The sequence below is a fragment of the Lissotriton helveticus genome, chromosome 3_1, assembly GCF_964261635.1.
Source record: "Lissotriton helveticus chromosome 3_1, aLisHel1.1, whole genome shotgun sequence".
Lineage (NCBI taxonomy): Eukaryota > Metazoa > Chordata > Amphibia > Caudata > Salamandridae > Lissotriton > Lissotriton helveticus.
In genome coordinates, this window is record NC_136061.1 from 125,025,291 (window position 1) to 125,050,987 (window position 25,697).

The 25,697-nt window shown below is 48.2% G+C and overlaps 1 protein-coding gene across 5 annotated transcripts in view; it reads left to right on the forward strand.

The window, feature by feature from the left end:
- Window positions 1-25,697, forward strand: part of IFT22 (intraflagellar transport 22) — a 245,641-nt gene that overhangs the window by 35,421 nt on the left and 184,523 nt on the right. Inside the window, exon 1 of one of the 5 annotated variants that reach the window (XM_078679350.1) lies at window positions 23,745-24,010. The exons of 3 other annotated variants lie outside the window; for them this stretch is intronic. In XM_078679350.1, the coding sequence (XP_078535476.1) occupies window positions 23,972-24,010 (39 nt within the window). In that variant the 5' untranslated portion in view covers window positions 23,745-23,971. Of the gene's footprint in view, window positions 1-23,744; window positions 24,011-25,697 lie in introns of those variants that run through there. One more of the 5 variants, XM_078679354.1, reaches the window with a different exon arrangement.

Here is a 25,697-nt window from a genome sequence, read left to right on the forward strand (position 1 = left end):
GGGAAGCGAATCTATGTTGGTAATACTGGGCATTAGTGCATGTCGGAGTTGTAAGTACCGAAAAAATTGGGACTGGGGCATATCAAATTCGATGCTGAGTGCCTGAAAGGACTTGAGCGTCGTTCCGGACATCACGTGTCCTAGCTGTGAAATCCCGATCGCATCCCAGCCGTCAAATCCTGACAGGGCCGACAATGCGGGTAGCAGGCCATTGTGCCATAGCGGTGTCTCAGCGGTCAGTTGACCCCACCAGCCCATGCGGCGCAAGGTCTGTCTCCAGACAGCAAAAACGAGTCTCGTGACCCTCGGCAGCTTCCGGCGCAAGCTGGCCGAGTAGAGGACTGTATGGAGCATATTGTCGCCCATCAATGTGCGTTCTAGGGCATAGGCTGGATCTCTGCTGTCGCCATACCACCATTCGTTCAGGATAAGCAGATGAGCGGCTTGGTAATAAGACAGTAAATCCGAGGTGGCCAGGCCTCCACAGTAAGTGGACAAGAAGCACGTACGTAGTGCTACTCTGGCCGTCCCCCCAGCCCATAGAAAGCGGCCCAAGATGGAATTGACCTGTCGAAACCACGGGGGCGCAATTGGATAGGGATGATTCTGCAATTGGTAGAGAAGACGCGGGAGTGCAACCATTTTAAAAATTGCGGATCTGCCAAATAGAGATAGGGGCATTCGAGACCAAGCCTTGACATCCGTCTGAACTTGGTCCCAAACGGGCACTATGTTGCGTTCCCAGGCAACGGTCACCGAATGCGACAGGAACACCCCTAGGTATTTCAGGCCATGTGTGGCTACCTGTAGCCCGGACGTCCAGGGATCCGTTAATGTGTCGCCATTCAGCATCCAGAGGGTAGATTTACGCAAATTCAAATACAGGCCCGAGACTTCCCCAAAGATTCGCATGATTTCCAGTACATGCGGCCCGAGCGCTGCAAGTCGGTAAGAAAGAAAAGGACATCATCCGCGTAAAGTGCGATCCTATCCGATAAGCTGTTGTTCCACACAAATCCCCGCATTTGCGCATCAATGCGCACCCACGCAGCCAACGGCTCCATAGGTAGAGCGAATAAATAGGGGGAGAGCGGGCATCCCTGTCGGGTCCCTCGTCCAATTTGGAACGTCTCCGACACCGCCCCTGCAACCCGGACCGAGGCCGTATTATCTGTGTATAGGAGCCTGATATAGGACAGGAAAACCGGGCCTAGGTTTAGGCGGAGCAAAAGTGCAAAAAGGTACGTCCAACTGACGGAGTCGAAGGCTTTGTTAATATCAGCTAGCAACAGAGCCGCCTGCTCTCCTGTGGCTCCCATGGCGTCAATCGCCGCCTGTGCGCGTCGGATGTTATGCCTCGTCGCTCTACGAGGCATGAACCCGGCCTGGTCCTGATGCACCAGGTCTGTTATATACGGGGACAGACGATTCGCTAGGGCCCTAGCCAGAACTTTAGCCTCAATATTAAGTAATGAAATGGGGCGATACGAGTCGTGCCTCTCTGGGGGTCTACCTGGTTTCTGAAAGACGACGATCTCGGCATGGCGCCAGTCTCGGGGTAGTGTGCCCTGTTCACACGCCGTCTCAATCGCCCGGTGATAATGGGACCCCAGCTGTACATGAAACTTCTTATAAAACTCACTCGGGTAGCCACTTGGGCCAGGGACCTTTCCAGTATTAAGCTGTCCCAGGGCATCCCCCAACTCCTCAGCCGTAAGGGGCGCATCGAGGGCCTTCCTAGTTTCATCCGACACCTTCTTGGGGGGCATGTCTTCAATAAATTTAGTCACCTCGTCCGCTGATAGGCGATCGCATGGGGCGTACTGAGTAGCGAAGTATGCGGCAAAACTCGCCGCCAGTTCGCCTGGATCAGTAAGGACTTCACCGTCGTCGGACGTGAGTCCTGGCAGTGTAAGCGGCTGGAGATGACGCTGACAGAGTCTATGAAGCATCGTACATGACTTGTCCCCTCATTGGTATATTCTACTACGTGTGGCTAACCATGCCTGTTTTGCTTCATCAAGTAGGACTGATGCATAGGTCTGCTGAGCCTGAAGAAGGAGTCGCAACCCGGCTTCGTCACCCCCCACGCGGTTTCGTTCTTCCAAGGTTTCTACCTGCGCGGCCGCTTCCACGATCATTTCCCGCCGCTGCCGACGGGCCCCAGCACACCACGCAATATCTACACCCCGGATTGTGGGTTTCATGGCCTCCCACACTACCCCGGCGTCAATGTCCCCTACTAGGTTTTCCCGCCAATACAGATCTAACGCTTCACGCAAGTGCGTCACATAGGCAGGCTGCTGGAGATGCCACGAGGACATCCTCCACCTAAACGGCTGGCGGTGTCGACGGAGTTCCACCCGAATCGAAACCGGGGAGTGATCGGACAGGCCTCAAGGCAGGATGTCAGCACTTTTCACTCTACACAAGCAGTCGCCTGGCACAAACACACAGTCCAATCTGGAATAGGAGCCATGCACTGCAGAGACATACGTATACTCGCGCGTTGCAGGGTGCATATGTCTCCAGGTATCCGACCAGCCCAGTCCCTCAGTCATAGCATACAGTCGGGTGTGTGAGGGGGGAGGGGTAGACTCAATCACATCCCGGTGTCGCCGGCGATCCACACTCACGTCCATCACATCATTCCAGTCACCGCCAATCACAGCCAGGGACTCGGGGATGTCCTCCCACACCGTGAATAGTTTCTCAGCTAGGGCCCATTGCAGTGGAGGGGGGGCTTAGACACTCCCAAAGACCACAGATTCAGTGCCCACCATGCCCTTGACAAAAATATAGCGACCCTGCGGGTCAACCCACTGCTTCTCATGAACATAGGCCACCCGGCGATGAATCAAAATGGCCACTCCCCTGGATCCCCGGGAAAAACCGGCATGAAATACCTGGTGATAGCCGAACCTCTGTAGACCAAGCACTTTCGAGCCCATCATGTGGGTTTCCTGGAGCAAGAAAACATCAGCACTCTCATTTTTCCCCCAACGCAACACCGCCCCACGCTTGATTTTGTCGAGCATTCCCCTGACATTCCATGTGATCACCCGCAGAGACGCCTCGGCGAGTCTATGAGTTGTTTCAGCCATAATCAAGTGGGATACATCTCGCAGAACGTCCTTGCCATTGCCACTCATCGCACACAGTAACAGACACTATAGCAAGACACACGTGCAGTCCCACCCCCCCACCCCAGACCCTCAGAATAACACAACGAGCAACTCTCGTCTTACCCCGAACCCCAACACCAACTGTCAACAGAATGTCGTCATTGTCTTGAACAGGTCTCGACCCCAACTCAGTTTCAGTTTCAGTTTCAAAATGCTTTATTCGGTTTGTACAAGTACAACCATATAGCAACATTCATGGATACAATTGAAGTCACTTTTATAAAAGATTAAAGAATGATGAAACTTGCTAAAACAATTACATTAATTCAGCCAATCAAGTTAAAAACCTAAAATAAAAAATAATCACTAAATGTAGCGTCAATTTAAACGTAAGGTGCAAGGCATGCCAAGTGGGATAGTACTAAACAAGAAGCCTATGCTGGACGTAAAGTGCAGTAATATGTGCAAAATGCAAAAATTGGACATAGTATTTAGCAGCAATTTAGCAAATTAGTGCAAAGCATATCACATTAATATACCGTAGAATAATCACTTATATGTAGCAGCCGTTTTAAACGTTTGATGCAGAGCATGCAAGTAAGATGGTACTAGACAAAAGGCCTATGCTGGGCATAGAGTGCAATAGTATGTGCAAAATATGCAAAAATTGAACGTTGTATTTAGCAGCAATTTTAAAGTCTAGTGCAAAACATGCCAAGTGAGGTAGTACAAGTCGAAGAGAGGCCTAAGCTGGGCATAAAGTGCAATAGTATGTGCAAAAATATGCAAGGGTAACTAAAGTGCAATGTCTATAAAATCTCTTACGTATTTTAGCAGCAATTATGTACAAAAAGTTTAAAAAGTATAAGTCCAGAGAGGTACAGAACCGAGGGAACAATCGATACCCGGATCTAAAAACATAATAATAACCAAAGTTCATGTATAAGAGAAATGCAAAAGGTTTGGCAGTAGCTCACAGTTGGTCAATAGGTGTCTTTCCCAACGGAGATCATATAATGATTGATTTCCTGTGCCCGATGCATTTAAGAACATAGGTGGCTACACGGTAACACACATTTGGGGACGACAGGTCAAACAACAGTTGCATTGCAGCTCTTATGTCACACGTACTATATTCTAAAAATAGTTGCTTTAGGTAAAACTTTCTAAAACCAGTATAAAAGTTACAAAGTAGTAAAAAGTGGCAGATACTCTGTTTTGATTTCCCATCGCATGGGCACGGGCAAGACCCTGGCTTCTTTACAGTAGGGAAGGCCACCAGATGGTGGACTATACCCAGCCTCAGACGTGCCAGAACGAAGCGATGGGAGTTAATACTGACAAATGTAAGGTATGATGGGAATCCTGTCCTGTGCCCCAACTCAAAAGCCCTGCTCCCGACCCCCCACACCCCTCCTCCCCCCCCTATACCTCAAGAAACCATGAAGTACCTGTCGCGGCATGGGTAGCCCCGAGCCCAAAACAGAGGACCCTGAGCCAGCCATGCCAATGGATCCCAACTCCCCAGAAAACAGTAACCTCATCCCTCCCCTCCCAGGACCTCCCACATCCGCAGGAGAGCAGTAGCCCCTAATGTGTAGTCCCCGCACCCCAACCCACCATCCCCCCCATGTTCAATGATCAGCCGCTAACCAAGCCCGAGGCAGCCGTGATGCTACCAGTCTATGGAGACCTAAGAGCCCGTACTCCGTTTGCCAGAGCCTATAGCGACAAGTGTACAAAAGGGGGCGCAGAATCTTCAGGTCTGGACATGTTCCACTTCAGATTGGTCCGAATCTTCTGCCCTACCACTGGCCCGGGCGCCGCTGAAGGAGGCCGACCGCTTTCGTGACCTAGATCGCCGGTGTCTCTTAGGCTTGGTCGTCCAACCACTCTGTTCCTGTGATGACCCCCTCGAAGTGTCCGGATTCAGCCCCGGCTGAGAGTTCGGCCGGATCCTCACTGTCTCGTCGGTCCATTTAAAGAGGTCTTCCGGAGTATTAAAAAACAGTGTCTGCGATTGGAAAATCACTCTCAGGCGAGCTGGATACAACAGGGAGTACTGAAGCTTGAGACCTCGCAGTTTCGCCTTAGCGTCCATGAAAGATTGGCGCTGCTGCTGTACTAGCTTCGTGTAATCAGGGAAAATCATTATCTTAAGATTTTCATAAAGAAGAGCCTCTCTGGTTCTCGCTTCCCTCAGAATGACATCTCGGTCATGATAGTTCAGAAGTCTAGCAATTACAGCCCTGGGCCGTTCACCCTCCGGTGGCATCTGTGACAAGGCGCGGTGTGCGCGTTCAATAACGAAGCAAGTGGATAAAGCCTCCGGAGGCAGCCAGGTGCTCAGCCACTGCGTGAGGAATTGTTCCATGTTGCCCTTTTCACAACGTTCCGGAAATCCAATAAAGCGAATGTTGTTGCGGCGTGCGCGCCCTTCAGCATCCTCCACTCGAATCGCCAGGCCCCGCTGCACAGTTTCCATCGCCGCCATTTTCTTCTTGAGTGTGCCTACATCGTCCTCCACCACCGACACCCTGGATTCAGCCTCAGTGATCCGTGCTACTGCATTCCGCAAATCTTGACGCAAGAGGGTGACATCTGCGCCCACGGCACCTATCTTGGCATCGAGCATATCCCTCGATTGGGTGATGGCTGCCATTAATGCTGTGCTGTCCGGCCCTCCTCCCTGCTGTCCACCTCCCGACGGGCCAGGGCCCCCACTGGGTTATGTTATGTTATGTTATGTTAAATTTAGCTTATAAAGCGCACGTACGCCCGTAGGCTTCATGGCGCTGTAGGAAGTTTTCATAAGCACAACACAACAACAGGGAGACAGTTTAGAACATCTAAGGATAGGCTTCCCTAAAAAGCCAGGTCTTAAAAGCTAGTCTAAAGGCTAGGATATCCTCGTGTGACCTTAAAGAAGCTGGCAAGGAGTTCCAGAGGGAGGCAGCAAGAAAATGAAAGGAGCTGCCGCCCTGACGTAGTTTCCTAACAACCGGCACCGTGAGCAAGCTTTTGTGACCAGAACGGAGGTTGCGAGAGGGGATGTATCTGGCAAGCAGGTTAATGATAAATTTAGGGCCCTTGCCTTGTAGTGCCCTAAAGATAATGCAGCCGGTTTTAAAGGCCGCCCTCTGGGCTACCGGCAGCCAATGCAGATCTGCCAGGCCTAGCCTGATGGACTGCCATTTAGGAAGCCCACAGATCAGCCTGGCCGCCTGATTTTGAACCAGCTGCAGCCTCTTGAGCTGCCCGGCTGGAAGGCCCAAATATAAACTGTTTGAGTAGTCCAGCCTAGACAGCACAAGGGCGATGGTCACCTGTATCAGGGCAGAATGGGTAAGGAAATGAGCAATCTTTCTAATCTTGCGCAGCTGAAAGAAGCATGCGGAGACAACTGACCCTACCTGAGTTTTCAAGGAGAGGTCTTCACTAAAGGTGACTCCAAGGCTCTTGACCGTGCGGGATTTGGAGGGGGGATTTCCCATCTCCAGAGGCCAAAATTGAGGTCCCCAGCTGAGTTCGCTCTTCCCAGGCAAGATCAGTTCAGTCTTGCCTGGGTTAAGTTTTAGGTGGTTAAGGCCCATCCATCTCTGGATATGAGCCATGGCCTCCCTAAACTCAGTGACAGCATCTGGCGACCCTAGGGGGAAGATCAATTGCAGATCATCTGCGTAGTTAAAGATCCACACTTTGAACTTCCTCAAGGAGTACAAGAGGGGACGCAAGTATAAATTAAATAAAAGGGGAGACAGGGAGGAACCCTGCGGGACGCCACAGTCGTTCTTAATTCTAGGGGCTGTGAAGGTGCCCAGTCTCACTGCTTGAGTTCGGTCAGACAAAAATGATTCCACCCAGCTCAGGGCAGTACCTCTGAGGCCTGCCTGCCCGACACGGCCGACCAAAATAGTGTGGTCGACCGTGTCGAATGCAGCAGACAGGTCAAGAAGCACCAGTGCCTGGTGGACGTCCCTGTCTGCATTACACCGAAGTGTATTCTGGACTGCCAGGGTTACCGTCTCGGTCGAATGGCCTGGACGGAACCCAGCTTGATTTGGCTCCAGAAACCCAGTGGTTTCCACAAAGTTGGAAAGGCAATTGGAGACATGAGCCTCCAATATCTTGGATAAGAACGGCAACAGGGATATGGGACGATAATTTGATGAGTCCCGGGGGTCCAGACCTGGTTTTTTTATTAGAGGGATAAGCAGGGCGTTTTTAAAGCCAGTAGGTACCTTACCCTGAACCAGTGATTTATTTAATAGGGGTAAAATACCCTGAGGGATGGTCTGACCGATTTCCGAGAAGATATGGGGGGGGCAGATGTCATTGGGGGATCCGGACTTTACCCTCGTCAGAAGTGAAGAAAAGGTTTTATCATCAATGGCCGGGAAGGCATCTAGTACAGAGGGATTATAAAAGACGTCATCCAAAGGAAGTGACGTTGGGGAACTGGCGATACTCGATTTAATAGTGACAATTTTTTCTCTGAAAAAATTATTCAGGGAATCACATAGCTGCTGCGTAGGGACTATTGAAGGGGCTGTCCTGTCGTTGTCACAGAGTTCGTTGACTATATTAAAAATATCTTTGGACTTGTTAGATGAAGATAAAATTTTTGTGGAAAAGTAATTGAGTTTGTGTTGACTTAAAAATTTTTGATATTTTTTCCTAGTAACACAGAAGGTTTCCCTGTCCTGTGAGGAGTAGGTGGCTCTCCACTGTCTTTCTTTCTGTCGTACCCCTAATTTAAGTGCTCTAAGTTCCTGGGTGAACCATTTGTGGGCATCATTGCCTCTAATGTTAGATAGGTATACAGAGGGGGCGAACAGATCTGCTGCGTGGAGAAGCCAGGAGGACAGTGCCCTCTCATCAACCTCCAGGTCTTCGCCTAATGGGGGAAGGGTGTTGTTCAACGTGTCCATGAACCCAAGGTGGTCCATGGATTTCCATTTACGGAACTCTTTTCCCATAGGAGGTTTGGCCTTATGCTGCCCTTGGATTTCTAGCGGGAACTGGATGAGATAATGGTCTGACCAAATACAAGGGCTTATAATAGGGGAAAATGGTGGTAAGTTATATGTCCAAATTTGGTCCAGGCTATGACCCTTCTGGTGAGTAGGAAAGTGGATATGTTGGACCAGGTTTAGATCTGTAAGCAGATCCTTCAGTTCTCCAGCCTGGGTGTCTGTCTCTGTTCTATCGAACCAATAATTTAAATCCCCGACTAGGACAGTTTTAGAGTACTTTATTACATGGGAGGCCAGTTGTTCTGCCAAAAGTACTGGATAATTGGCCATGTATTGGGGAGGGCGGTATAACAGAATTAGAGTAAGGGCCCCACTCTCTGAGTCTAGTGTAATTACCAAATTTTCGGTGTTGGGGAGAGTGAGAGAAGGTAATTCCCGGAAATGAAAAGATTTCAAAATGATTGCTGCTACCCCACCTCCAGCCTTCCCTTGTGCACGATTGGCAGTCAAAATATAATAGTCTGAGGGAAGTGATGCCAGAATGTCCGGCAAGGAATGAGGATTGGTCCATGTTTCGGTCAACAACAGAAGATCTGGTTTTTCTTCCGTCAGGAAAAGAAAGATGTTGACCTGGTTCTTAATTAGGGACCTTGTATTGAGGTAGTAGCATCTCATATTATGTGTTAATAAAGGAGCCGATCGAGGTTCATTCGGCAGTGGTGGAATAGACTGAATATCATCAGCCAGCAGGGGAAGGCGGGAGAGCCCCAGTGTTTGAATACGTGAGCAGGTGTGCGAGGGGAGTGAAGAGAGGGCTATTCCTGAGGGGGAGCTAGGTTGTAATGATAATAGATCAAAAGAGGAGTACTTCAAAAAATGGCCAGGGGGTGTGGGCCCGGGTCCCGGTCGGCCGGGCGCAGCGGGCTTAACTCAGGCGCGACTCCGGCGCGCCTTCGTCGCGCCCGCTGCGCTCGTCCGCTGCGCTGACACATATGGACCGTTTAAGTAGGGGCGGGACTCGGGGGTGTGGCGGTGATGTCACTGGCCTCGCCTCCCACCTCACCCGAGCAACCCGGCCCAAGATGGCGGCCCCTGCCGCTGAAAGTCCGCTGAAGCGATCAACGCTCAGCCGAGCGCCGGTGCACTCAGGAGGAGTGATCAGGTAGGTGTCCTGGAGTCCGGGAGAGAGACTAGGATCGCGAGTTGGTTCCAAAGTTAAAAAGCGCTCCTCTGCGCTAAATGCGGCGAAGTGTAGATAAAATGATCCAACAATGTCTTTCCGAGTTATGAATGCTGCTGCTAACCTCCTTAGCTGCAGGCGGAGACCCCCTGCCACAGGGTCGTCAGCCTGTGAATGCCAAGGGTAGATTCCAGTCAGCCCTCCTAAGTAGGGGCGGGACTCGGGGGTGTGGCGGTGATGTCACTGGCCTCGCCTCCCACCTCACCCGAGCAACCCGGCCCAAGATGGCGGCCCCTGCCGCTGAAAGTCCGCTGAAGCGATCAACGCTCAGCCGAGCGCCGGTGCACTCAGGAGGAGTGATCAGGTAGGTGTCCTGGAGTCCGGGGGAGAGACTAGGATCGCGAGTTGGTTCCAAAGTTAAAAAGCGCTCCTCTGCGCTAAATGCGGCGAAGTGTAGATAAAATGATCCAACAATGTCTTTCCGAGTTATGAATGCTGCTGCTAACCTCCTTAGCTGCAGGCGGAGACCCCCTGCCACAGGGTCGTCAGCCTGTGAATGCCAAGGGTAGATTCCAGTCAGCCCTCCTAAGTAGGGGCGGGACTCGGGGGTGTGGCGGTGATGTCACTGGCCTCGCCTCCCACCTCACCCGAGCAACCCGGCCCAAGATGGCGGCCCCTGCCGCTGAAAGTCCGCTGAAGCGATCAACGCTCAGCCGAGCGCCGGTGCACTCAGGAGGAGTGATCAGGTAGGTGTCCTGGAGTCCGGGGGAGAGACTAGGATCGCGAGTTGGTTCCAAAGTTAAAAAGCGCTCCTCTGCGCTAAATGCGGCGAAGTGTAGATAAAATGATCCAACAATGTCTTTCCGAGTTATGAATGCTGCTGCTAACCTCCTAATGTCCGGTGAACTTGTCGATCGTTGGCTGTTTGGTGGACCCGTATCTGTGATTTCTGAAGGCTGCTTGATCAAGACATCATCCTCAGCCTTCTCTGCATACTCTGCAGAGACATCTCCTGAGATGTAACAACAGTCTAAGAGCTTTATGTTAATTGAAAAGTAGAGTTTAGCCCTTCATTCCAACTTCTGGTTGGTTACTGGGAAAGAAAGGTAATGGAGTGAAGTGAAGGTCCTTCCTGCATCAATATATCCCCTGTGCTCTTTCTGTCCCCTTCATAATTTCCCTCTTCCTATCCTCCTCTTTCTGCCCCCATCTTGCTTCCTACCTGCACTCTTTCTACCCCCCTCCTGACTCTCCTTTCATGACCGTCTTTTCTTGCCCCCCTTCCTTGCCCTCCTCTTCTTCTTCTACTTTTTTCTTGCCTCTACATTGTACCATTTTTGCCAGTCCATGTTTCACTCCCATTGTTCTGCCCTCTCTATTGCCTTGCAACCTCAAAGTGCGTGCTGGCTCAAAAAGCATCCTCTATAATCTTTAACTCTGGCATAAATAGCTGATATTTGTATAAAGTCTTTGATCACTGCCTCTCCTTTTTGCTTTCAAATGGCCTGGGTCTTTGTTTCTCATTCTCTGCATGCCTTTTCTCTCTGGGCCCAACCTTCTCTGAGCCATTTGCATATTTTCTTAAATTTCTACTAATGTATTTCTGTAATTTGAACACCACTCATTCAAAGCTGCCAAGGTTTCCAGATCCATAGGTGAAGTGTTGATTCAGGCTGGGCTTTTTATTTGAATTTTGGGACTTGTAGTCCTGTTTTAAAATGGAATACACAAGGCTACAAGTCCAAAGAATTCAAAGAAACATTCCTGGCCTGACGAAGTACATCAAGCATGGACCTGGGAAACTTGACAGGGTTGCTTGTTTCAAAGATCACAAACTCTCCTTTTTTGAAAGCCATATCCCTGCAACCTAACACTGACCTTCATAGCTGCCTAGTTTCCCAGGTACATGATTGATGTGCTGGCCCACTGCAAGTTTTCTTTTGAATTGTGGGACTTGTGGTCCTGGTTTGTAATGGAATGAACAAGACGACAAGTCGCAGAATTCAAAGTGGCCTGGACCAGCACAACACCATACATGCCAACCTTTCTGATTTGGGCAGGAGACTACCAATTTCAAGGCTAGTCTCATGCCTTCCAATTCCTGCATGCAGGAACTTAGTTGGGAGTTTTGTAAAACTACCAAAAATAAAATATTGATGCATGTCACGTACGCTCCAATCGCCCTCTCCAAGAATTATCTCTGACATTTGTATTTTATTTTATTTCGAGTGTTTTATAAAGTGTCCATCAGAGCACTGTACATAGGGTTGAAAGAGCAAGTTGAAAGGTATTGACAGAAAAATCTAAGTAAAGAGTCACAATGGGCTGTTGCAACATATAGCACAATTATACAATAGTCGGTCCATTAACATTCCATTAGTCGTCATTGTTCTTGCAACTTTGTGGTGGGTATTTGCTGCAGCTCTGAAACTCTTCAGATACAGGTACCCCGAGGAGCACAGTTTTCAAGGGTTCTCCTGTAAATTACATGTCTCTGATCCATCTAAAAGTTGCTGTCCTTGATGCAATCCTTGTGTCCTAGGACTCCAAAGGCTATGCAAAGAATCCATTCATTAGTATCTTTTTTATCTCTTTTTTTAATCAGAGAGTCGATAAGTTAGAGCGTATCTTCGGTGGTAAGCAGTTCCAGATCCTTGGCGCTGTCCCGGAGAAGGATCGTGTGTACGTTTTTTATTTTCTGAATCTAAGAGGTTCAAGCCTGAGAGACTTAGCTCTTCTTAGGTAGCGGCTACCACCGGAGATTCAAATCTTTTCTGCCAGGTAACTTGGTTCTTTGAAATGTAATGTTTTGTGTGTGAGGCAGGCAATTTTCAGTTGAGTTCTTCCCTCAAGAGGAAGTCAGTTTAGATACCTAAGCAATGGTGTGATGTGGTTGAAGCGTCTAGTTCCTGTTACCAGTCTCGCTGCCACATTAAGAGTTGTTTTGAGTGGAGCTGTTCTCGCTTTGGGTAGCCCTGACAGGGTCAATGAGTCTGGAGACCACAAGTGCTTGTACTGCTTGTTTGAATTCCGAAGATGGTAGAAATGGTTTCAATTTCTTCAGTGTTCGGAGTTGGAATGTCGCACTGCCTATGGTCGCACTAATGTGAGCTTTCATATTTAGATTCTTGTCCAGTGTTATTCCAAGGGATTTAGTTGAGTCAATGATGGTAGGTTTGCAATTGAGTGCGTCTAGGTGTTAGAGCCAATCTTGGATGAGTGGGGAGCTGTTTTGTGGGGCAAAAAGAAGGAATTCAGTTTTCAGAGAGTTCAGCTTGAGTGTGTTTTGAGACAGCCAGGACTGGGTTTTGACTAAAGTGTTGTTTAGTTGAATAACGTAGTCTGGGAAGGATATCTTTAAGTATAGTTGTGTGTTGTCTGCATACATGTGGTATGCAATGTTCGATTGGTTGAGGATTTCCCTTAGTGGTTCCATATATAGGTAAAAGAGTGTGGAGGAGATGGTCGACCCACCGGGGACTGCACGTCTCATTGGAGAGGAGTCAGAGACTGAGCTGCCAAGTTTGATGCGTTATGAGTGATTCTGTAGGAAGGAAGCAAACCAAGTAAGCACTTTCCACAGATAGCCCCATTCTTTTTTCTAGTACTTGTAGTAGGGTGTTGTGGTTGAGCATGCCAAATTCCGAAGATAGGTCGAGGAGGATGAGTAAGCACACGTCGTTGTGGTCTAATATCTTCAGGGTGTCATCCATTAGTGACATCAAAGGTTAACGCTTTGTCCCTAATTGTTGGAGGGTTGATTAGGGCATGTGACAGGCTTCAACGTTTTATTTTTGGCAGTTTAACATTACACAAACAAAAACAGAGTTTAGAACTATTTGCCCTATTTTGTTTGCCCTATGTTATTACACTGCCAAGGAAGAAATGCAGATCATCTATCACCATGCTTGCCAGTAGACCCGATTCAGGAAGATTGCCTCTGATTCAATATAAGTCAGCGGTGTAGTGTTCTGGGCCCTGGGCCCACATGCTACCAATAATGTGACACAGACCCAGTGTGGTAGGGTACTGGAACTGGCCCAGGGCACGTGTGCCGGCCCCTTTTATTGGCCCGACCTTTTTATTGGCAGGGTCACCTGACCGTGACGCCTGTGATAGGTGTGTGTACAGTGTGGGTTAGCACTAGGCAAAACACTAGAAGTGTCCAGGACACTACAAGTGGTAACAAAACGTTCTCCTGACCATCTCCCACTTGCCTGCAGTCTAAAATGTTGGCATGTATGCATCATGCAAAGACTCAGGAAACTTGACAGGCTGAACCTAGGGCTCCAGACTAGCATTCTGCCTCTTATAAAGTGCTTCAACACCTCCAATCCTATGTGAAAAATGAAAAAGGAAAATCCTGGATTGTGCCAATCAAGCATTCATTCGGTCCTGCCAAGTACCACGCATCTTGCGTTAGACAAACGCATTTCAGTGTGGTGGTCTGCATCACCGCACTGAAATACAAAGTCACGCATTTCCATTAGGTCACAGATCTTTACTTGCACTTGACTCGGGCCCTGGGAATGAGGACGTGACAGCCTGCAGAGATGGCCTGATAACAACAGCCCCATTATCACCATTCACGTAGTAGCTCTATGTAAGAGATGTTCTGCTACAGCGCAATTCCAAATATTTCCACTCAGCCCCAGCTGACACTAGATCACGTGGCAGGAAGAAACTGTGTGATGTTTCTGGTTACGCAATGACGTCACTATTACCAGTGCCTTACCAGCTACACCGTACTTCACAATAACGCATTACGCATATGCCAGATTGGAAGTTAGTTGTCGCTTGCTAAGGAACAGCTCTAGTGGAACCCTCAAAACTATTGCTGAGTTCAACTTCACACGTGCTAGACCGCACATTTCACAGAATGGTGCTCTGCTGTCAGCGATCGAATTAGGTGAGGTGGGCAGATCTACATTTACAGTTACAAAATAGGAGCTTTAGCGTTTGGGGTTTGTTTTTATGAAATACAAGATTGTGTGGCTGCACCATTCGCCGAGAGTCTACAACGTCGAGTTTGGTATATCATTTCTAAATTAGGCTTATTATGTCTTCCTTAACAGGCAAAATCATTCTAATATTAAAGAGTGCAATGTATGTGCTTACAAATATCTTAAAGCGTCATTGTCACTGTGCCTATCCTGTCCCAGTTGTGCTCACTATTTGGCTTTCTTTGTTGTAATGGATGCACTGATTAGGCCTTTCCACAGTGCCCGGTGCCCCTCCAGTTCACTGTGGGCCAGGACTCCCAATCCAGGGAGAAAGGAAAGTCTTGAGTACACCCCTTTACCAGCCATCATCTAGCTCATACAGTTCTTTTCTATCTACGGCACCCAAAGCTAGAATGGAGCCGCTGCATAGCTGCCAAGGTTTCAGATTGCTTATGTGTGACATTTTCATAATTTCAGTGTAATTATGAGTGACAATCAACGACTATGACTGACACTTTCTCGCAAGCAAAATCATGCAATAAAGAAGAGGGAAATATATAAATACAAGAAATTAAACCCATTTGAGCAGCAAGAAACCCTAATAAGAGCTTACAACGGTTGTTAATCTCCAGAAATGTAAGGGCACTAAGCTAGTAAAAAGCAGTAACTCATGGCTAATCCTCATCAAAAACAGCTTTGCGAATATATGTATGGTTCATGTTCATTCACTCCTTCTCCCCTTTTGTCCTCTTTCTTGATTTTTCCCCTCCTTCCCACTGTCTCACTTCCCTCCCTGGTACTCTTTTCATTCCTCCTTCCTCACCCCCTCCCACCTTCTCCGTCTCTGCAATCTGGACCTAAAAGCACTATGAAGCAGTCAGCACTGTCTACTTTCTAATGCTTTTTTCAAGTCATTCAGTTATCCAACCCTCTTCCTCCATTAGCTACCTCGCAATTGGCTGCCAAAGTCAAAAGCTCTCCCAGAGGGGAGAGCTTTTGGCTTCGCCAATACTTATTATATCTACTCTTCCTCTGCATACTATGAGCACACACTCCTGCCCAACAACTGCTCATGAAGCTGCATCCGCATAAACTCCATTTGTACTGGACAAAGTTACATTATGTGATACGTCCCCACGCCCATTCACTCTGGGAGAAACACATGAAGTGCAGCTACATTAATGAACAAAAAAGATGAAACCGTTTCATTCAGTATAGAATGGTGTGAAACATATAAAGCTTTTATGAAACAGAAAATTATCCTGAGGTACTATCCTTCCTAATGACCAAAAAGTGAGCTCCACATATGTAAAGCTTTATTGTCAAGTGCCATATATACTGATTTGGCCCTGGGCCCAGAGTGCTCTGATGAAATATAGAGCTTTGCAGGGTGTTTCTAAAAAAGCGCGCACTGTGATGCGCTTTCATATGTCTTGCAAGCTCCTGAGTCCTCTTGCTGGACAATCCATGATAAGGGGCTTTTATGTCATGGCAGACTGCCCCAGTATATCTCCCCTCCACGTCCTGAACTGACCAAGATTGTGAGCCGTCTCTGGTGGTCACTTCTGCCTGCCCCTCTCGCTCTTTGCTCCCTGTGGCGTCACCTTAAGAGCACATTTAAATGAAGGACAAATTATCCTGGCACAGGCTTTTGCCTGGTGTTGAAAGGTGGTTCTGACACTATGGGCTGCCCGGATTTTTTGCTTTTTCAGCATCTAATTGTTGAGCTTTTACTGTGGGGGAGCCTCATAAGTTGGGATTCAGCCACAGTGAACTCATAATGAAATAGACTGCATGGGGATTTTACTGGTGTCCCCCTGGCTTGACCAGGCCACTGTGCAGCAGCTGGAGTAAGAGACACCAGGCTGGTTACATGCAGACACCTGTGTACATGCGTGTGCACACGTGTAAGGGATGCACAGGGGAGATTCCTAGTGTGCGCAGCCAAGGAGCAGGGCAGATAGACTGGTGTGGCAGGACTTATGCAAAATGGGGTGGTGACATGGAATAGGCATTATACAGTGGGTAGAATCATACCAGGGAAAGTCAGTGTGCTTTACAGTGTGTATTCCAGTATTCTCTTATGGGGATAGGGAGCACATGTGCTAGTTTTACTTACCTAAGGCGTAAAATTTCTAGACATGCACTAAAGTCCACTGTAACGGGTGTGAGAAGAAGTATTCTGCAGAGGCCAAAGTCATATTTGTACTGCTTTTGAGTCATCCATAGCTGTCATATTTCTCTGACCCAGCCATTACCAGGCCCTGGCTGGGGGTTGACCTTAGTAGCCTGGATTGATGACCTTTCTTCCCAGAGCGAAGACCTCCTCTCTACAAAGAGAAGATGGATGGGGCTACAGGCTCATCCTTCAGCTTTCATCACTGGGTGCCAGGCACCAGGCTGCCTCAAGGAGGGAAGGTAGCGAGGGGGGAAGGTGCTTTTTCAGAGACCATGTGGCTAGAGACCCTGGACGACGCCATCTTGAAACAACCCAGAGGCCTGGGCAGGAAGGAGGGAGCCGGGGCAGGGAAGGGATGTGTCGCTGTGTGATAGGGCCAACAGACACTTTATGCCAGCCCCCTCCCCAAACTTTAAAAAGTATTTTCACTGGACGAGAAGCTCTCTCTGGGGTGTGGTCTGCTGAGGGAGAAGGTTCTGGAGCCTGGCGCAATGGGCAGTTGGAAGTAGGAACCCCCTGACTGCCCCCAGGATCCTGAACAGCGCCAGGAGTAGAGTCCAGGACCAGTGCACAGAAGCAGGGGCCTCTGCGCAGGGAGAAGAGAGGCCCAGGAGGGAGCAGGCGAAAGGCTGGCGCAGGGAGCCAGTGAAGACAGTTCCCTGCTGAATCCCCCCTCTCAGAGACCCGGAGGGCAAAGGAGAGTGCTCCCAGTGGCTGAGGAGCGCCACCAGGAGCACGAAGAGATGAAAATTGTGCAAATCGGCCCAGGGGGCTGAGATATGCCCCCAGAAGTTAGGCGACCTTTGACCCCTCAGTGGACCGACCACGAAGCACGTGGGGCTCTCCAGCCAGTCTCAACTATGCCTCCGGGGTGGGTCCCGGGGTCTGCCCCCAGCAGAAGGGAATCGGGGGAGCGCCATCGTTCTCCCCATAACAATGCCCGAAAGGGGGGCCAGTACCCCACTCTGGCCATCGCCAAAGATGGAGGTGGGCGGGGAGTGCCATCTCGCCCCTGCAAAGAGGTCCTAAGGGACCTGGGACCCTATCCCCGGGCCCCGAAGCAAAGTTGGGGAGCGCCTTTACGCTCCCCATGACGATATATCCCACGGGGGGGGCAGGAGCCCACCCTGGCCCCCATCGACGAAGAGCAGCGGAGAGTGCCATCGCACTCCGTGTGAAGAGGAGGAGGGGCCCGGGACCCCATCCCCGGGCACCGCAATGACTGGGATGGGGGAGCGCCATCGCGCCACCCAAAGATGTCCGGGGGCCGGGCCCCATCCACGGGTCTCAAAGTGAGGAGGAGGTGGAGGGAGTGCTGTTGCACCCGCCCGATGACCCGTTGTAGCGGGTAAGCGGCCTAGTGTCTGTCCACTGGAGCGGGCAGACCAGAAAAGGAAGGCCGGCTCCTGCGGCAGCAAGCGAAGGTACTGGCAGGGCAGGGAGCTGGCAGGGGCAGCTGGGGGTGGGCTCCCCAGGTTGCCCTCCAGCGAGTGGGCAGGCAGGGATCCCGGGTGGGACCGGGATCCCGGAAACAAAGGGCGGAGCTGCGAGGGGCCCGTGCCCCTGAAAAACCGGCGAGCGGCCGCGGGCGGGCACCCCGCGCCGCATACCCTCACCTAGGGGCCCGGGTGGGACCGGATCCCCCACCGAGCACTGGATGCGGCACAAAGCGCCAGGAGGAACGGCAGCGTGGCTCTGCCCGGAGCAGCGAGCGAGCCGCTGCTCTAAAATTCAACAACTCCCATAATGCATTGCAGGCCAGGACCAACCTGCAAGAGCAAACAGCATTTTCTTTGCTTGTGTTGGCCCCAGGAGAATAGGGTCACCGTAACCTGTGTGCCAAGGTGCAGGGGGAGCAGCTGGAGAAGTGCAGTCTCCCCCAGCATGAAAATGGAAGTCTCTCCCTAAGTCACCGGGGACACTGAAGAGATAACCCCCTCAAGGGCTCAGCCACTATTTCAACACCTGCTGGGATGGAACTTTTGTTCTACAGCTGGGGGTGTATTGAGAAGTGCATCAAATGATGAGGAACTGAGTTGGGGATGTCTGGAGAAGGGCATTTCCTAGAGATAAAGAGGTGTAATTGCACCGTTAGTGCAATTACTAACATTATATATTTTAAAGGTACTGAAGGTTACATGTATAATGTGAAGTGCCTGTGTAAGGTGAAGTCATAAGCAAAGTGGGGTTATGCTGTATATGCATAATCCTGTGATTTTATCTGTGATGCCTTTAGGGGCTGTAATTGCAATGCATTCTAATGAGGTGGAAATGTGATGAGTACTGTCATTCTAAAGGGATATTTAAACATGTATTCTTGCTGCTGCGCTTAGGTGAAGTACCCAGACTGCTTGCTCTGAAGATGTAGAGGTGCATACTTCATGGTCAGTAGGAAATGCTCGGTCAGGGTTGTGTGTCACCAAGGCAGGGTTACCTATTTTTAATGCTTGTTGGGATAATGGGGTGGGTCGCCACTGGGATGTTGCCAGCGTGCAGGGCTCTCGCTCCAGGTTATGTTCAACTAACAGCATTGGGGGCAAGATGTGGTGCATACATGGGAGTGGTGGTACTAGACTCCCCCCCCCCCCTGCGGGAAGGGTGGAGTTGTTATGCAATGTCACAAAGTAATACCAGCAGCTTATGTATATTTGTAAATTGGTGCATAGTATTGCATAGTGTGTGTGTTTAATAAATGTACTCTTACTTTTATAAAGCAAAGTACAGACTGGACAATCATTTATTGAGTGTTATTTTTGTGCATCTGCAAATGGTGATTACTAGCCTACACCACCTCCCTTGAGTGAGCCTCAGACTGCTCTGCAACGCTACCCTCTGAGAGCAGGTGCTACAATTGGGTGTTTGGTTCCCGGTGAATGACTAACCGTTGCGCTATATAAAAGAATAAATAACATAACATAACATAACATAACATGTTATTTGTGCAGGCATCACATATGCTGCCTCGTTTTCCAACACCTGGAATGGCCACACTTCTCCCATGCAACTTCCCGATCCTCTATCGGCAGTGTGTGTGAGTAGGAAAGAAAGGCATGTGTGAACATCTAGGGGACAAGGATGCACTCTACACAGTGTGTGTGCCCTGCCCCCACTGAAGTTAAGTGCAGAAAAACAGCTTTCCGAAAGGCAGAGAAGCTGCACGTCGTCTGAAACTTGCATTCTGCTATCACATAGTGAAAGTGAAACTACAAGTGATTTTAAGAATAAAAATCAACATGCAAAAAATTATTCCCTCACGTCACAGTGGATAAACTCAGTCAGCTCCCCGATGGAGCAGGCTGCTTCTAAGTTGTGTGCCCTTCACACCAACCCTAAGGTGTCGTATTACTTACTGTGGTGACTAAATTCATGTAGTGCTCACAAGGATCTCATCGTGGGCTGCTCCTGGCTGAGTGATTCGGCGGCTGTTAAAAGGCAAGACGACCTACAGGGCAGGCTGGCAGTAAACTGTCCATTTCAGTTGTTCTAGATGTCCCGCCTGCTGGCACGAGTACAGTAGGCCCCTACGTAACACACACAGTAAAGCAGCCACGCCCGGCTGGGAGATCCAGCAACCACACGTGGGTCTCAGAGAGGCCGGACGAGCGGGGCTGACAGAGGGAGAAAGAAACAATGTATCAGTGTGTGGCATGTTACCATGACCACGAGCTTTCTCGGCCGGTGCAGGAAACCTAAATTCAATCGCAGGCAGAGGGGACAGTGCTTAGCACAAGCCTGTATTTGGACGCCTTGTGATCCGCAAAAGGTGTCATAGAGCTAAGCTACATAAGCGTGACAATGCATTTAATGTGGAGATGCGTACACCTGCATTAATATGCGTTAGTCTCACGCCTGTTGCGTGATACCTGGCAGGGCCTGCACTGGTGCCTCTCAAGTCGGTTGGGTCCTTACATTTTCAAGGTAGGAAGGATTGCTCGCATTGAAAAAGTATACCGGATATTAACATTTGTTTTACACATAAAGCCATTTGTATTCACTTTTAACATGACTTTTCTGTATTTGTTTATTTTACGTATCAGTCAGGGCAGGGATCATCATTACAATCAGCTCTAAAGCACGTTTGAAGAGTGTCAAAAGGCACTATTTCAAATGGGCATGTCTTGTGGGAAGGACGTAAATCTACTAGTCAGAAATGCTTTGGGCATATCGCTCTAGTGTGCATGGTGTTACAAACAAAATACCATTTGAAATGATGCGTGGAAGACTTCCTAATACTAAACTTGTCCCCACTTGGATTAAAGACATTGTATCACAAAACTCTACTCCCATTGATGCCTCTCTGTCCTCTTCTCTTATAACAATAAAATAAAGATTACAACAAAGTGATTTCTTCATTATACCTGCTGTTTGTAGTATGAAGTAATAAGGAAAGAAAACACAGTCTTTTTGTAATTTTCTTTTTCGAATTTTCTACCGACTGTTACCGTAACATGTGAGTTTCTGGTTGCACAAATGGGTGTAAATTCTGATATTTATACATAGCTGCCAAGGTTCCAGAATGCTATGTGTGACATTTTCGTAATTTTTGTGTAATTATGAGTGACATTCAATGACTATGAGTGACACTTTCTCGCAAGCAAAATCAACCAATGAAGACCAGGGAAACATATACGGAAGGGCACTCATCTAGTATCCTTGTTAGCTGATCGAACAGTAAAACAATTGTGTAACTGTGCAGTATATTTTAAGTGTTTGGTCTGGAGGAGCTCAAATTGAGGATTGAAAACATGCCACAGTAGTTGGTATTGGCTTTGCTAATAAGAATACTTTTTTTAAAAGAGTTTTTTATAGATGAGCACCAGTTTTGTTACACGTTCATTTTTGTTAGGCACTGCGGAGATTAAGTGATTTGCCCAGAATCACAGGATGTTGAGCTTTGTTGCAGACACTCGAACCGGTTCCCCGCCAGCTTCAAAGTTGACCGCTCTAGCTGTAAGACTAAATCTTAGGTTTTGTGATATGCATTACCACCTTCTTTGCAGCAGGCACATTAACCCATTACGCTACTGGTGAGTCAACGTGCACTGGGCAAATCTCTGATCTTTCCCAGGAGGAACATTAAACCCCACGTTCTCTTTGACTTAACAATGGAGTCAGTGCTGGGAAAATAACTTCTGCTGCTTGGCCTGTACACTGCAGCTGCAGACTGTGGGGTCACTCTCACTGAAAACAGCTGCTTAGACTGTGGGCAGTGCTCTGATGTGCTGGAGACAGTTACAGTCTGAAGAGAGCAGGACGGCACAGTGATATAGATGATTCTGGCGCTCCTCTCTGCATACCATAGAGTACTGCGTTGCCACTTATCTGCTGCAGTAGCTTGTGATTTTGTTAAGGCATGAACAGCATGCTTTTTTTCAGAGAAGGGTCTGAATTTTACACATCTGTTTTAAGGCGTAGTTCATTCACGTTAAGCGTTACTCTGCCTCTTCGGAACGGATAATTAGGGAGAATTGTACTCTGCCTCGAAGCTTGTTTTGACCCATGTCAGCTGTTTGCGTCTCGTCTACCGTTTAACATGCATAACATAACAATCTCGAACCTCAGTCAACCCGATCTCCTTTTGTTATAACTATGGTAGCTGATCCCAGCTCCTTTAGGCCTCTGCAACAGTGGGAACGAAGGTGTGAACAATGTTCTCATCCTCTACGAGAATCTCTTATTGAAAGTTCTTTGTTTAAACTAGAATTTCAGTATAGCACAAACTGAAACAACTCAATGCAGGATTAAAAATGTAATCTTCAAATGTTTAGCTTTTTTTCTGCAAAATGTACACGTGATGGGGGAAGTATAGTATTATAGCGCTACGTTTTGGCTCTTTTATCACAAAAAGTGATCAGAAATCAATTGTGAAATATTCACCACATTTGAAGAGGGCATGGTGTGGCTGGCACGCAGCTTCACAGTCTTCAGGACCTCGGCACATTCTGTTACCGTGATAGCCCCTGGAGAACACTCCCTCCCCCCTCTACCCCCACCCCCTTCCAGCAGGGGAAGGCAGAAGGTGTCACGGAGGACTCCCTTGAATTTAATTCTGGTGGCAGCAATTCCAGGTGGCCCGGGCTGGTTGCAATAAGATTTTAAAATTTAAAACATTCTGCCTGCGCCGACTGGAGCCTTTCAGTCCCTGACACAAGCAAGGCAGCTGGTGAACTTCGTCCTGTAGCTGCACAATCACTGCATGGACGCCTAGCAGTAGTAAACTTCGCTGTGTTTAGCAAGCCCTCCGGCTGCACGCACTGACCAATTAGTGGCGGGCTAGGTTGGACAGGCTAGTCTACCTTACATAACAATCAAAACACCATCCAATCAGGGTGAACAATCCAAGCTTAGTAGAACTCACATAGGCTGCTGTGCCCCGTCTGCTTTGTGTTTCTTTAACCTAACGAAGCATCAGACTAACAACCATAAAAAACGCTAATACACTCAGCTTTGAAGTACGCTGATTTGCGTGACAATCGTTTTACATGCGGTAATGCGGTAATGCAACCTAAAATGCGTTAGTGTCACACAAGATGTGTGACACTTGGCAGAGCTGTTTATATGTTTCCCTGGTCTTCATTGCTTTATTTTGCTCACGAGAAAGTGTCACTCATAGTTGTTGAATGTCACTCATAAGTACACTGAAAAAATGAAATTGTCACTCATAAGCAATTTGAAACCTTGGCAGCTATGTTTATTAAGAAACAATAGAGCAATTCAATTATATATTCTGAAGTCAATTGTTGAGATATATATATTGGAGTATTGAGCTTCTCCCTTTAAAACTAAATATTAAACGATCACGTTTACCTAAAACATCTCCCAAAACGGAAAACCTTGGTCAAACGGCAGAAGGGATCTGGATTCCAAGATGGCCGCCATTTTAGACGCGTATTCGAAAGACCTTATATTGAACGTGCCTATCTTTACTCTGGCACGTTCAATATAAGGTCTGCTATTTGGGGCTCATGTTCGCGAGGAAAAAAAAACAGACATCTTTAGATGGTCTAATTTCGATAAAGTGGAAATGTTTACCGAACAGTAAAACGCGATTACATTTTTTTATGCTATAAAATGCAATACGTATTATACTTGATAATTTGTATTGTTTGAGGGAACATAAAATACATCTAACAGTTAGTAATTTTAAAGTTTGCAATGTAGCAACGTTACATTTCAAAGACGTCTCTACTCATGATCCTCTTTTGTCGATATTACGTGCGTTTCTTGGCATATTATTCGCAAATGTCTCCTTTTCAAGATGGCCGCTTGAAAAATGAATCCGAGCACCGGTGCTCCCTTTCCTCTATGTTTCTTTCTCAACTGACTTGGACGCAGCTACTGAGCCAGTCAGCAGCACGGTTGACGTTACCCTGGCAACGCATCGGGAAGGCCAGGAGAGCCTGGGTGCTGATGGTGGGGTTCGCAAAGTCGTCCTTATGCTGCGGGATGTCCGAAGGTAGATCTTACCCAATTCTGTGTCTGGAGGCGTCTGTTCGAGCCGGTCAGCCTGAGCCGCAGTGTCCGACAGAGACCACGTCGCCCAAACTAGTTGCAGAGGGACCCGCAAAATGCTGAAAGCCAAGGTGCTGCTGGTGGGACCCAGCGAGGTATGCTCCTTACCGCAGTGCACAAGTCTAAAAAAAAGACGGGGGTGGGGGGACTAACCTACTTAGGAAGTATGAAAGTGACATAACGGCGCGTGTCATCATGGCGCATGACATACATGTGACATCATAGGTATTTACATCATAGGAAGTGGCACCACATGCCACTACTTTAATAATGTACGTGTGATGTAAAGCGCTCTGACACTGCGTTTGGATGAGTAGCGCTACTCAGGAAAAATAGTGGTACTTAAATTATTTCAGCGCCTCCTCAGGGGTAGTAAGCGCTATATAAATTACATTTAGTATTATGTTACTAGCTACTGGGAGAGACCAACACATCAGACATTCCCACAGTGCATGCATATCTAGTAAACGAGCCTGAACAACGTGAAAAGCTGCCTCTCTTAAGTATGTGTGAAGTTCTAACCGTTGTTTCCCTTCTGCTGCATTTGCTTCTAGGTGTGAGGCTCCTGACTGCTCCCAGCCAGGAGAATCAAACAAACGGAGGTCTGATTACCCCTCAGTTTCGGCTTTTGTTATGGGCCCGGCAGGAGTCAAAAATAAGAAAGCTCCATCCCAGCCTGCATGTTGTTGCTTGTTGCAGATGGAAAGCAGATAACATGCAGGATGCAGGCGCTGCTGAAAGTGTCCTGGTGTTTGGAATTTACACCTGGATGAGTTCAGCACATTATTTAGTGCCCAACTTCTTATTTATTATTTATACGTTTTATATAGCGCTAGCTAGATCCGTGGGAAAACAAGTTGCATTACATAGCAGGACATAAGGCTGTATAAAGATATAATGCAAGCATTATAATTAGGCATATATTACATAGCAGGACATAAGGATGCATAAAGATATAAGCAAAACATTATAATTAGGCATACAGTGAAGAGGAGGGAAGAAGCGCGGGAGGTTGATATAGTCAAATAACCACCTATCCTTGATGGACAAGTGAACAGGGAGTCAGCTAAGCTATTGAAGTCTAGGTTAGTTGACTTGGATGGTAAAGTATTTCTTGAGGCAAAGGAGTTTCAGGTCCCTTTTGAAGCAGGGGAAGGAGGGGTTGCATCTGAGGTCTATAGTGAGTGAGTTCCACAACCTGGGTACGTTACCAGAAAAGGATCTGGATTGAGTGGTTTTCCTTTTAAATTTCGGAGGGATGAGAAGAAGTGAGTTGGAGCTTCTCCGAGTTCTGGATCTTCCAGCTTTTAACAGTTTGCTGTTTAGGTAGTTGGGGGGAAAGTGAGTGAAGGGTTTTGTGTGTGATGCAGGCCAATTTGTAGACACATCTACCTTCAATGGGAAGCCAGATGAGGGAGTGAAGGGTTGGTGTGATGTGTTCAAACCTTTTTACCCCAGTTATGAGTCAAGCTGCCATGTTAAGGACTGAACTTAGTGAGGCTAGGTGAGCTGTTGGCGTCCCTGTGAGGATGGCGTTCCCGTAGTCCAGTTTAGGTAGGACTAGCGATTGGCAGGGTGGATGGCGTTCACCCTGTGAAAATAGTGTGTGAACGCCGTCCACCCGCGTGTACCCCTGACTCGTGCCCTGCCTTACCGTCTAGGGGGGTCCCTAGCGAGATTTGTTCAGATGAAGCTCTTTAGGACATCCAATGAAAGACAAAATGGCTTGACCAATATTCATTTCTGTTGTAATCTGCTAAATTATGTTAATCTGTAAACTCT